The 13,411-nt window shown below is 55.2% G+C and overlaps 1 protein-coding gene across 13 annotated transcripts in view; it reads right to left on the bottom strand.

The window, feature by feature from the left end:
* Positions 1 to 12,975, bottom strand: part of CACNA2D2 (calcium voltage-gated channel auxiliary subunit alpha2delta 2) — a 135,521-nt gene extending 122,546 nt beyond the window's left edge. For 6 of the 13 annotated variants that reach the window (XM_058678625.1, XM_058678635.1, XM_058678626.1 and 3 more), the window contains exon 1: positions 12,524 to 12,975. In XM_058678625.1, coding sequence (XP_058534608.1) covers positions 12,524 to 12,735 — 212 coding nt within the window. In that variant the 5' untranslated portion in view covers positions 12,736 to 12,975. Of the gene's footprint in view, positions 1 to 4,508; positions 4,570 to 12,523 lie in introns of those variants that run through there. The other 7 variants (XM_058678627.1, XM_058678630.1, XM_058678631.1 and 4 more) reach the window with 4 other exon arrangements.
* Positions 12,976 to 13,411: the final 436 nt, after the last annotated feature.

The raw sequence follows: 13,411 nt of genomic DNA, 5'->3' as shown, positions 1-13,411 counted from the left end.
AAGGGAGGACCACAGACCCCAGTGCATCAGCCACTGAGGTCTCCAGGGCCTCCATCAGCACCCATTAGGCTTAAGTAATTGGATATGTGCCTCCCTCTTCCCATCTCCCTGTCTAGATAATGCCTTGCCCAGCCCAAGGGTGCAGGGATGAAACACAAGAGAAGGAGCAGAGAGATGGAGCAATGGTCTAGACTGCTCTACCCCTCTATTCCACGTGTACACAGGAAACAGTGGCACCAGCCCCAAGCAGGCAATTGGGAAGAAGCCTAGAAGCAGATCTGGAGGTAGACCTTGGGCTTCAAGAGGCTAAACTGCCACTTGGGATGCCCTGCCTGCTGTGGATCCAGACTCATGTTACTGAGCACCCTGGGAGACAGTAGATGATGGTTCTAGTATGTGGGTCGCTGACACCCGTGCAGGAGACCAAGATAGAACTCTTGGCTTCAGACTGGTCCAGCCCAGACTACTGAGGACATTATGGGAGTATACCAGTGCATGGGATCTCTCTCTCTCTCTTTCTCTCTCTCTCTCTCTCTCTCTCATTCATCCTGCCTTTCAAATATAGAAAAATAAACTTCAACAAAACAAACTTTTTAAAAATCACTTTCTGGATCACTTTGAAAAAAAAAAAAAACAAAGAAGGAAGCCAGCATGGTGCTATAGCACGCTAATCCTCAGCCTATGACATCAGCATGCCATATGGGCACTAGTTCAAATCCTAATCGTTCCACTTCTGACCCAGCTTCCTGTTAACATCCTGAGAAAGCAGTGGAGGATGGCCTAGTCCCGAGGACCATGCACACATATGGGAGATATGGAAGAAGCTTCTGGTTTCGGAAAGGCCCAAATCTGGCCATTGTGGCCATTTTGGGGAATGAACCAGTAGATGAAAGATCTCCCCCTCCGTCTCTCCTTCTCTGTGTGACTCTGCCTTTCCAATAAAAATGAATAAATCTTAAAAAGAAGAGGCAGAACAGAGGAGGCCTACCCTGGTTTAGCCCCTTCCCACCCCTTGTATAGCTCCAGAGAGCATTTTTTCCTTTGGGGCAGGTGGAGAATAATGGCTGGAGGGGTACCCCAAACTAGGAGTAGCACAGGCTCGGGGCTTATTGTGTCCTTGACTGGCCATCCCTGGACATTGCCTTTGCAGGGATCAGAGCCCAGAGAGTAACAGAAAGGGTCAGGGTGCAGGTGGCGAGGACACAGCTATGTGGGTTCATAGGTCTTGTGTGTGTTAGCACACAAGTGTGGTAGTCCTACTGCAGGGAGTTAACACAACTGTCCCCCATGTCACCACCTCCTTCCACCCAGATGAGAACCAAGTCTTATGGGTAGCACCCAGCCAAGTTGGCCATATTACTTCCATAGTGGTGGCCCTTGAGGGCCAGGCCAGTGTGTCACTCTGCAGCAACAGCAACAAGGGCAAGCAAACGCCTCTGTCAACATCACCAGCCCCACACTTGCGCATCTGCAGCAGATAGGGGAGTGGCCGGAGTTTCCTTCTTCAGGCATCCCACCTGATCAACCCAGCTGACATAACACATGGGTGACTGCTCCTGCCCTGCTCTGGGTCCAGGCTGTGCCTTGAGTGATGAGAAGCACCCCTCTCTGGACCTCAGGTTCCTTACTTGGACCACAGAGTTGTTCAACTGGATCAATGAGTCCCACAGTTCCCACAGACCCACACCCAGCCCTCAGGCGAGGGACATGCTATTCCTCTGGGAAAGAGACAGGGTGCCCCAGGCCCTGTTTCTGGTCCCAGGAAGCCAGATGACAGCCCTGGCACAAGGACACCCCAGGCATCCTGCAGCCAGGTTGCCCAGAGGTGAGCTACAGAAGCACTATATGAGGCAGTGACCGGGTACTGGGATCTGAGCACCATTTGTGTGACTTCAGTCCCACTTAGCTTTGCTGAGCCTCATGCTTTTTGGCTTATGAAAATGGATCAAAACACACAGACCTCTCAGCTGGTGTTTAGCCTAGTGGTTAAGACATTGCTTGGGATGTCCACATCCCATACCAAACTGCCTGGGATTGAGTCCTGGCTCTGGCCCTGTTCCAGCTGCCTACTGATGCTCACCCACAAAGGGGATGGCTCTTTCTGGGTCTCTGGCATCCACATGAGAGACCTGGATTGAGATCCTGAACCTTGGCTTCAGTCACAGTTCATTGTGGGCATTAAGGAAGTGAACCAGTAGATGGAGAATCCCTGTCTGGTCTCTCTGATTCCCAAAATAAAATTTTAAAAATACACATTCTAAAGAAGGACTGTTCTTTTTGGAGCAGCACGTGCATGAAATACACCATCTACTCATAGACTGATGCTGTGGCTAAAGCAACTACATTCCTGACAAAGGCTCCTGGGGTACACTCCCCTCCTTACCCCACCCTCTCAGCCACAAGCCCACCATGGTCAGACCTCTTGTCCAGCCCTGCAGCAGACACTGCCCAAGGTCCTCCTTTACTCCTGCATTCTTGCTAAGAAACCCAGTCTGCATAGTCTCCCCTTCCAGCTCCAAGGTGACCCCATTGTCAGCTCAAAGGTAAATCCTGATTAGCCTGAGCCAATCATAATACACCATCTTGACTGCTAGAGATCAGATTACAATGCACATGTGACCTAGAGCTAGCCAATAAAGTGGGAGGGCAAGTCATTTGAGGGCTCCTGGGGGAAGGTTTCTTCTCTTATGAAAAACCCAGAAGGGCCCGGTGTGGTAGCCTAGTGGCCAGGGTCCTTGCCTTGCATGCGCTGGGACCCCATATGTGCAATGCTTCGTGTCCCAGCATCCCCACTTCCCACCCAGCTCCCTGCATGTCGCCTGGCAAAGCAGTCAAGGATGGCCCAAGGCCTTGGGACCCTGCACCTGCGTGGGAGACCTGGAAGAGGCTCCTGACTCCTGGGTGCTTGGGGAGTGAACCAATGGACGGAAGATCTTCTCTCTCTTCCTCTCTGTATATCCGACTTTCCAATAAAAATAAAACAAGTCTTAAAAGAAAAGAAAAGAAAATCCTGCAGGAAATAATGCTTCCATATCTCATGTTTGGGTCTGCACATGATGCCTGGAGCTGTGGACAGCCATTTTGCTGCCATTAGGGAAATCAGTTAAAGACAGATAGTCATAGTGCAAGTGAAGACCTGGTCACACCCATCCCTCAACACTCTGTCAGGAGACAAAGGGTCTAAGCATGAGTGAAAACCACATCACACTGGGGTCATCAAGGTGTGTGCAGAAGCAAGTTCCTTCTCCAGACAGCCAAACACATTCCCTGGACTCAGCTTTGGAGGAGTGGCCATCAGCTGAACACTTGCACCTTCAGGATCCCTGTGAACTGGCTTGGAATCCTGGGGCGGGGCAGAGGGAGGGGTGTCAGGGTTTTAGGAGTAGCCTGTAGAGGGGCAGGGAATCACATGAAGGTACCAGTCTGGAAGCCTCCTTGCCCAGGACTCAGACTGGGCAGATGACCCTGGTCGAGGGATGTGGTAAACAAGAGCCTGGAGGTGGGAATGTCAGAGGTCCTTCTAGGATCTGCACGGGGCTCAGCCTTGGATATTTCCAGGGTTGGAAGGCAGAAACCAGATCCAGCCCAGGCAGGCCCTCATATGCCAAGCTAAAGAACTAGGCTCTGCACACAGCAGACTTTTGGGGTACAAAGTCACAGCCAACCCTCCATGGGAGACTGCTGCAACCCTGGGGATGGAGAGAAGACTCCTAGGGGTTCAGCACACCCAGGAGAAATGTCCCTGTGGGCAGGCCCTGAGCGCGGAGGCCTGACAGCTCGCTCTCCTTTCACATGAATGAAGCTGGGGGCAGGGCTGGGGTGCACTGTTGTGTTGTTTGTTTGTTAGAGCTGGTGGCAGCACCAGGCCTGACCTTTAAGGCTTCAAATGCAGCATTTCAAGCAGTGCCAGCGGGAGGAGAGCACAGGCTGCGGAAGGAAGTTATCAAGACTGAAAGGCCACGTCAGGCTGGGGCCTCACACCAAAGCTGGGCCTCTTGCCATCACATGGCTCATCTGAACCCACCTTGCCTGCTGACAAAGTGTCCTTCCCAACCAAGGGGACTCGCATAGGGTACTCAACAGAAAACCAGGTTCTGGGGAGCTGCCAAAGGAGGCCTTGAGTTGCCCCTCTGGTGCTTTTGAATACCACCATTCAAAGAAGGTCAACCAGTGAATCACCCTGGGAATAGTAAAGAACAGGGTAGGGACTGCAGACTGCCTGCACGACCTGCAGAACCTGGTGCCTGCCTCCCTCCCCAACCTGGGGCCCCAGTTTCTGTCTACATGATAGAATTAGATTTACTGAACACACTGCAGGGGAGCAGCAGGCAGGACAGCTAGAAACTGCCTTCCAAAGACTACAATCCAAGAAACAATTGTAGCTGCAAATCTATTAGTTAAGGTGACTTTTTCCCATGATCCAACATGTTTTCCCAGGGACATGATTTGCATTTCTAGGAGGGGCTGGAGAGATTGCACCACCCTTAGCTTTGGGCCTTCCCCAGTACCTTTGGGGCTACCTTGTTTACCATTATCCACAGATAGCGACTGCTGTCCAGTACCAGGTTCCTGATTTGACCATGAGAAAGAATCTAGGAGGAGTAGGAAAGTGACTAGGCAACAGCAGGTGAGTGTTCTATCAACAAAGAAAAAGCACACACTACACAGTGGGTGGTGTGCAGATGGGATCTTAGCATGACAGGGGTTAAGGACAGGGGAGGTTTATGCTAATGAATGGCAGGAATATTCACACTTTTTCTGGAAAGTAGGTAGAGATTTCCCTGGAATCTAGTTACCACCTCTTTTTGCTCCTTTAAAATTTTTTAAAAATTTTTATTCATTTATTCGAAATTCAGAATTACAGAGAGAAAAAGATCTTCCATCTGCTGGGTCACTCCCCAAATGGCCATTATGGCCAGGAACCAGGAGCTTCATCTGGTCTCCCATGTGGGTGTGGGGGGGTCCAACCACTTGGGCCATCTTCTGCTGCTTTCCTAGGTCATTATCAGAGTTGGATTGGAAATGGAGCAGCTGGGACATGAACAAATACACATGCAGGATACTGCTATCACAAGATATGGCTTTACCCACTAGGCTGCAACACCAGCCCATCTTCACGCCTATTATGGGCAGATACTTTCTGCCACAATGGCTGGGAGGTGTGTCATTCAGCACAATTACAAGTGCAAGATGAGCTGTAGGGCAATGTGGATCTGAGTTGGTCCCCTAAACAGGTATGGACCTGGTCCAGGCAGGGAGATCCACATGTATACCCTGCAGGCCTTGAGATGGGCAGGAAGCAGCCCCGGGGGCCCAACTAGCTGTCTACCTGTGGCTGTGATGTGTCCTTTCCATGTCTGGACTCATACATGGCCCAGTTCCCTGTCCCCCTGGCCTACAGGTCTCTGAGCCCTAGCAGTCCCTTCCGCCTTCCTTTTGTAGAAGCTCCTTTTAAATGCCAAGGACCCTGTTCTCCTTCAGTACCAGCCACGCACAGGTCTTGGGGATGCCAGGAAAGCCAGACTGACGATTCTGACCACTGCGCCAGGGTCCCTCCCAGCTCTGGGGGCCAGCAGCCCACACAGGACTGCACACAGCTGTGTTTATGAAGGCTCCATAGACAGAATTCATTCTGAAAGAATGCAGCCCCGCTGGAGAGGCTCGGGAATGGAAGGACACACAAGGGTCATCAAACCGACACTTCAGCACCCCAAAATTCATGCCTGTGGGCTGCATGGCTAGGTGTCTGGCTGCGAGGAAGGATCCCAAACCTACAGCTGGTGCTCCATGGGCTGCTGGGCTCCTGCCTGTTGGTGTGCAAATGAGAAGCACCCACTCCCAGGGAGAAAAATATCAGCCAAGGTCACACGGCAAGGGTTCTGCTCTGCTCAGCCCCGACCTCCACACCTCACCCCCCACATTCCCCTCTCCCCCTACGGAAGGGCTGTCTGCAAAGACGAAGATGCTTCACTTCACAGACTCCCAGGTTCCTCCAAGGAATCTAAATACCACTCAATTTGCAAAAATTTGAATTACAAGGACACAGCCTCTGCGTGTTTCCTTCACACACTGTCACCATGCCAGTTGGTAGGTGATCAAACTCTCCATCTCAGCCTTAACTCAGGCTGTTCCTGACATAAAAGTTTGCAAAACACTAGTCCTCACAACCAGGAGGCTTTGTATCCCACTGCCAGTGTTGGCTAAGCAGCAAATCCTGGCATTAACCTCAAAGGCAGGTGTAGAAGGTGGGCACTGGGAGAGCATGCTGGGTGCAAAGATAAACTGTGCCTGTACCTGTGCCTGTAATACATACGCACACACAAGCAGGTGTCCACAACCACAAACATACGCACACATCAACCTCCACGTGTGCACACACACGTACATACATGCAAATGCACTGACACATGTATGCACAGTGTGTGAGCTCAGACATGAAAGTGGGTAAGCACACAAAGGAACACAGTACAAGCACACACAGGTGTGGAGAGTGTCACACACAAAGGGACACAGGCCACAGCAATGGCCAAGCATAAGGGGAGGGAGCTAGAAACCGTTACTCCATCCCAAATGCCCAGGTGGCCTGGCTGGGTGTTAAGGATGAGGACAACACCCCTGGCCTTCACACAAATACCTGCCAAGTTGATCCTTCACACGCTGTCACATCTCCAAACATAAAATAGGAGAACCTATTTTACAGATGAGGCTGTAGAGGCTGTAAGTGGTCCCAGTGTCACACAGCTCTCCTAGATGGGGCCCTCTACAAAGGAGTGGCAAGGAGGGCATTGAGGCCCAGGCAAGGGGCCTAGAGTCAGGGGGCTGCAGGAAGGAAAGGCTAAGGGAGTGCCTCCCACCTTCCCATCTACTCCTTTTTCTTGTTTAGTGAGGATCGTTTCCAAGGGGAGGGAGATAGTTATTACTAGCAGGAAAGCTTGTGGTGGCCCTCTGTCTCTGCTAAACAATTAGGCTAATCAGTGCTCAAAGTGGGTCAGTCCAGACATGGATGGAGGGCCCGATGGAGGGCCAGGGTCAGGACAAGAGAGTTCAGAAACAGCCCCCACCAGAGGAGCCAGAGCCAGTAGGCTGGGGGTTAGGCCTCATCCACAGAGAGAGATCTCCTAGGGCATAGGGATGTCAGAGGCAGGGGGGTGGGGCAGGCACAGAGGGCTGGGCAGGAGGAGGCTGGGTAGCAACCAAGAGCCCGGCTGGGAAGACAGGGTTGGTCTTGACTTTAACAGAGGCTCCTACATGAAGGTGCCCCCACCTGACCACATGAGGTCCACTCATCCTGACTCATTGGGCTCAGTCACAGGGGCTAAAGGGAGGAAAGCAGCCTGAGGACTAAGGACATGAATGTCCCAAGCTCATGATGGCAGGGCAAGGCCTGTCAGGGTCAAGACTCCTTCAAGCAGGCTTCAGGGCTGCCTGCACAGCCCCTGTCAGTCCCCAAGGGGCAGTTCCATCTCTGGTCACCAGCAGGCCCCTCCCGCCCTGGCCACAAGCCACTCTGGAGGCTCCTCGGGTTACACAGGACAGAAGAGTGAGGGAAAGGGAAAAAAAAGCATAAGCCACACACACACACTTCCCTCTGGGAATATGTGTATTGATTCTGTAGCCTCTTGTTTAGACAGTAGGCACCAGGAAAAAACCAACAACCCGACACTGAGAGAATCTTCCTTGGGAGGCTAGAGGGTTGCTACCTGCAGAGCCCCGCCTTGCCTCAGGATGCCCTCTCCCCACCCCCTGCCTTGGCCTGAAGACTACACAGACCCCCACACAAACTTTGAGGAGACAATGGAATGGCTAGAAGGAAGAAAGAAAGATGCAGAGGGAGAAACCACTCATCCCACAGGTATAAGGCCCCTCCAGATACAGCCCACATCTGTTTACTTTAACTTCCAAACATTCAGCTGCTCCCATATTCTCCTGGCAGTGAGCCCTCGCCCTCCCCCTGGTCCCCAGTCCAGGCATGAACCCCATCAGCTATGAGTCTGCTTAAGGCCTTGAGCCTGGACAAACAGCAGGCAGGGTTCAGCCTCAGGCTTGCCATCAACACCCCCTAGCCCATGATCTTCTTTCCAGAACCACACTTCAGAAGACATCTCCAGATAGAGCCCTCCTGTCCTCCCTGGACTCCCACCCCATCTGCTCCCTAGCCTTGCCCAGCAGGTTTGCGGAGAGGGAGGAGTGTGGGCTGGGTTGTTCTGTGACAGCCTGGGGGGCTGCCAGGGCAGCCTGGGGCCCGAGAAGGCATCCTTAGGATTGTCTGAACCCTGGAGGAGCAAAGAGGGACAAAGCCACAAGGGTCACAAGCACCAAGGCCTGCACCCACCACACACAGCCTTTTAACTTTCTCCCCAGACTTAGATTTCTGGTCCCCACCCCTACTACTTCCTGGGCCCAGTGCTTAGTTGTTTCTGAGACAGACAATCCTCTTCCAGTCCTACCTTGTACAGTAGTGGGCTTTGGACAGGTCCCAGTATCCTTCTGTGTCTCAGTCTCCCCACCTGTGCAATGGGTACAACCACGGGTTCTGGGGCCTGGGTTAGAATCAGTGAAAGGCCACCATTCGCCTGGTGACCACACACACTGCAGTCAAGATCAACCGTAGGGAGGCCAAGAGGGACACAACCCAAATTGTAATGGGGGAAGCCCCTGGAGGAGCCAGCATGAGACCTTGAAGTGGCAGCAGGGCAGAGGAGGCAGATCTAATCCCTAAGAAGGGCATACAATGGCACTAGGAAGGTCTGGGCAGAGCAGAGAGAACAAAAGGCACTTAACCCTTGGGCACGTAGGAGCACAAAGGAGGGTGATGGGCTCCTGCTGGAGCCTCTGGACTCAACATTGACATAAATGATCACTGTTGTGCCACCTGACAGGGTCCCCTATAACTACCAGAGGTTGTATGTCCCCCCAATAATTCTCACTGCCAGTCTATGATGTACATACTTTTATCTCAGCTGGGGAAACTGAGGCAAGGTCATCCCAATGGAGAGGGTCAGTCCAGGAAGCTAAAGTTTGAGCACAGTCCCACAGCACCCTCTCCCAGGAGCTGGCAGTATGTACCTGCACACAACCATGGGGCCAGGAGCTCATGGCACACCCTTGCACACAAGTAGAAGAAAGAAGTATGTTTTGACTTCAGCCGTGCCTTCTCCACATGTGGAGCCAGCTTTGCCCCAGAGTCAGTCTCTCCTTCTGATGGGAAAAAACAAACAAACAAAACCACCTGGGGAGCAAGACTCCCTCTTGCACTAAGCAAGGACTTATCGTAAAGGGGGCCTCCTTTCTCAGGGATGGCCTTGACACAGCTGGCCTGGAGGAAGCTCCCAATGAAGGTGGGGCTCAGGTGGAGGTACAATCAAAGGTCTCCCCCAAAACTCAGAGGGGTGGGGACACCAGCAGCTCTGTGTTCTGTAACAGCAGTGGCAGGCAACAAAGCATCCCCCCCTCTCCTGCCAGAGCTGCGGCAGGTTGGGGACACAGATGTGTGTTGCTGCCTCCCTCCGACAGGGAGAGCAACAGGGAGGTGGAGACAGGGGCTCCGAGGCCCAGACAGACACACGTCACCCACCATTAGCTGTAGCCAGTCTGACACATATCCCAGTGCGGGCATTGCTCCACATCTGTCCACTCAGGAAGGGAGCAGGGGCTCTAGCTGTCATCTACCTGCTGGAGGTCCAAACCTCGGGCCCTCCACTGCTCCTCCAAAAGAAAAGAGGTGCTACCCAACACCCTCCCCATACCAGAGCTGGCCAAGGAAGGCACAGCCCTGGGGGGCAGCTTGGCAGGTGCCGGACCCAGCACTCAACCAAGACTCCCTCGAGCAGGAGCCAGGGAAGCCCAAGGGTGGCTAAGAACACTGTGCAGAGACCCAAAGAGAGGACAAAAGAGGTAGGCAGGACGGGGTGGGTATGGATTGCCATGAGGGACAGGTAGGGAAGGGGAATGAACAGAAATGAGAGACTCAAAAAGGGAATCGGAGGAGAGGGCTGGTGAAGACGCTGGGGAAATGAAGCAGCATGGGCTGAACGCCCCCACTGGGTGGGCATAATGGAAGGAGGAAGAGGAGATAGAAGAGGAGGAGTATGTTCTGACTCGTTCTCCACCGCTCAGACACACCAGTGATCACATGCACATGCAGCACACACGGGCTCCAGGTGCTGGTGGGAGTGAGGGAGGCCCCTGTCCCCACTCCCCTCAGCTGAAGCCCTGTCCTCCCTGCAGGGGCAACTCCTATGCCCTTCTCCAATCCAGCAGCAGTCTCGGTCTGCTTCTTCTGGTGGGCAGGGAGCCATGCCGTCACAGACGACACAGAAACAATGACTGTGGACCCCAGCCCTGGTTGCCTGTAACACTGAGCCCCTTGATGCTGGCAGCTGGCAGCCGTTAACAAGGAGATTGCTTTCCTGTGACCTGCCCTCGGCACCAATGGGCTGTCACCTCTGTGCCCTGAGGTTGAGGGTCCCTCTCTTTCTCCACCTTAGAAATCCACCTGTATCAAAGTGTCTGCCTGGCCCAGCTATACTAAGCCCCGGGCAGGGTCAGTGAGGCACTAGTCCTGAGCAGTTCCCTGGAGCCCCAAGGCCCAGTAGTAGCCTCTGCCTTTCAAGTCAGCTCAACAAAAGCCCTAATTCCAGCCAGGCATGATCATGGGGGGTGGGGTGGCAGAAACCTCGGGATGCCCCTCTTCCATTCCCGCTCCAAGGATCAATGGGCATGTGCTTCCAAGGAACCAGAGCAGCTGAAGGGCGCTGGCTGTCAGGGCAAACCTTTCATGCCGCCTCTGTTAGTCACTTCCCCCTGGACCCTCAACGCTGCACATCCCCCTTCTCCACCCCCAACTCTCAAGTCCTAATTATGGTTTGCAAGACATGACCCAAACATTTGAATCAGCTCCAACTACATCGACAGTAGGAGAATGTCCACAGCCGTTACACCTTACCATCCTCCAGTGGGGATGGGCATCCACTCCGGTCAGTGTCTCACACTGCCCTTCCAGAGGAGACCCAGGCTGGCTGATCAGTCCCTGGTGAAAACCTTTGCTCAAGGAGCTACGACATTGCTAGAGTAAAAAATTAAAAAACAACAAAAAAAATACCTTTGTGGCATGGCTTGTGCCTGGTTTTGAGAAATGAAGAACAACAACAACAAAATAATGCCTTTGCCCCGTTAGAAGGTAGTGGCTGAAGTCCATTTTTATCACAGCAAAAGACAACGCTCCCACCTTGAACTTCCCTATGATTCTCTTCTGTCTGCGCACCCCCTACATGCACACACGAGCAACCCAGACAGTTGACAGAGGACACGTTCGTGCGGCACCTGTAATTTGCCAACTGATCACCCGCCTGAGCACAGCCAGCCTGTGCAAGGAGACAGATGATCAGACTGAGAGAGGGGGGCCCGGCGCAAACACCCTTCCCCGACTTTGCATCTCCCTCATCATCTGAGAGAATGTATGTGAGTCGAAGTCGGCAGGCTTCCAGGCAGTGCCAGGGGCTCCTACCCTTGTGCAGAACCTGTCTGATGACGCAGAACCAGCCTGTCCACTTTCTTGGATCCAGACCCTTCCCTGGAGACCCCAGCCCCATGCCAAGACACTGGCCAAAGAGTCTAGGATACAAAGCAGAAACAAGGTGGTCACTGTGCTCGGAGGGGCGTCTGGGCAATGACGGATGGCCAGGGTATGGTGTCAGCCAACAGATGCTGTCCTAGAGGCCACAGACACTGGAGCTCCCTCCCAGACCCAGGCACATCTGGCCAAGCTCCCCAAGGGGAGGCCGCCGAGTTTGCCGGCTCCTGGCAAGGGCCAGATCACTAAGGAGTGTTGGGACAAGCACCAGCTGGCAGAGCTGAAGATGCTATCACCCTGCTGGTGGCAGCAACTGTAGAGGTGGCAGGGCAGGCAAGGGTCCCAGTGGCCACTCACCTTCTTTCCTGACCTCAACATTTGTCTCTTTCAAAAGGGCTGGCCAGGGGACCCTCCCCTCAGTAGGAGAAGGGTCAGGGGACACCGACCCTCTCTGTGGCACGGGTCATCTTCTGCATCAAGACACCTCCCCCCCTCAAAGAAACAAGCTCGTGGAGGCAGGTAGGTGCCCCCACTTCTGACTCTACAGTGTCTGATGCTCACCGGGTTGGGAACGTGGAGTCAATGTGCCTCTCAGGAGTCCTAGTCCTAGCCACCCCCTCACCCAACCCCGGGCTCCCCTCACTCGGGCAGCAGCAGTAGAAATAGCTGACAAGCTCAGACTCTTCATTCCGCGGCTAGGAGATCTTGTCTTGCCCCGTTTGGGGGGCTTAGCGGGAAGGAGCAGTGACACCGCGGGGAAGTTTCGCTATGCAGCCAAGAAAAACCAGGACCGGGGCCGCCAGCCCTTAGGGCTGAAGGGCCATCGTCCCCGGGCTCAGCTGGCAGCGGGATCCTGCGCCCCCGCCACAAGGGCGGACGGCGAGAGAGACCGCGGGACGCTGAGGGGCGCAGGGCTCGGCCGGGGTCCCGTGGGCGACCGAGGACACTTACGTGTGCTGCTGAGGGAAGCTGTAGGCAGAGGCGCCGGGGGCGGCGAGCAGCGGGAGCAGCAGCAGAGGTGGCAGCAGTACCAGCAGGCGCGGGGGCCCGGACCCCAGGCGCCGGGCACTGGGGCCAGGCCAGGGGCCGCAGCCGGGCCGGGGTCGCGCAGTGCGCGAGGGGCCGGGCCGAGAGGCGCTGCAGGTCCGAGCCGGCACCGCCATGTTTCCATTCAAGACGCGGCGCCGCGGGGAGGGGGGCGGCGGCGGTGGCAGCAGCGGGGCGGGAGGGGGGCGAGGGCGGGGGGCCCGCAATCGGCCTCTCCTCCGCCGCCTGCTCCACGAGGGGCCTCCGGGGTGCGCCGGCCGCAGCGCCTCTGCGGGATGCGCACCTCTCTCTCCCCGCCGCGCTGGCTCCAAGCGCTCTGAGCGCTCGGCCCGGGACCTGCGCTCAAATAGCGGCCGCTGCCAACCTGCCGGCGCCACCCTCGCCTCTCGCCGCTACCCTGCCGGCCCGCCCCCGCGCGCCCCCGCCGCGGCCGCGCGCCCCTCGTGCCTGCGCAGCCCCGAGCCTGCCCTGGCGGCCCGCACAGCTGACTGGAACCCGGGCGCGCGCCCCGCCTCGGTCCCGGAGCTCAGGGTGCGCCCTCCTCCCACTTCCTCCCTCCCCCCCCCACCCCGCTCCACTCTGCCTCACACCCGTATGCTCCTCTCCGCCCGGTTCTCGGGCAGAGCTTCCGAGCCCGGGCGGGAGCACGTGTGACCCTTTGGGGTCTCGACCTTCAACAGGCGGAAGGCCTGGAGTCGCAGGTTTCCTGGTGGAACAGCAGGCTTCGACAGGCCAGGGAAGAGGACGCGGGTCTGAGGTCGCAGGGGCGGCTCCAGATACCCAGGAGGCACA

Source organism: Ochotona princeps, chromosome 21 (genome assembly GCF_030435755.1).
Source record: "Ochotona princeps isolate mOchPri1 chromosome 21, mOchPri1.hap1, whole genome shotgun sequence".
NCBI classification, from domain to species: Eukaryota; Metazoa; Chordata; class Mammalia; order Lagomorpha; family Ochotonidae; genus Ochotona; species Ochotona princeps.
This window is presented reverse-complemented; position numbering and strand designations above follow the sequence as displayed.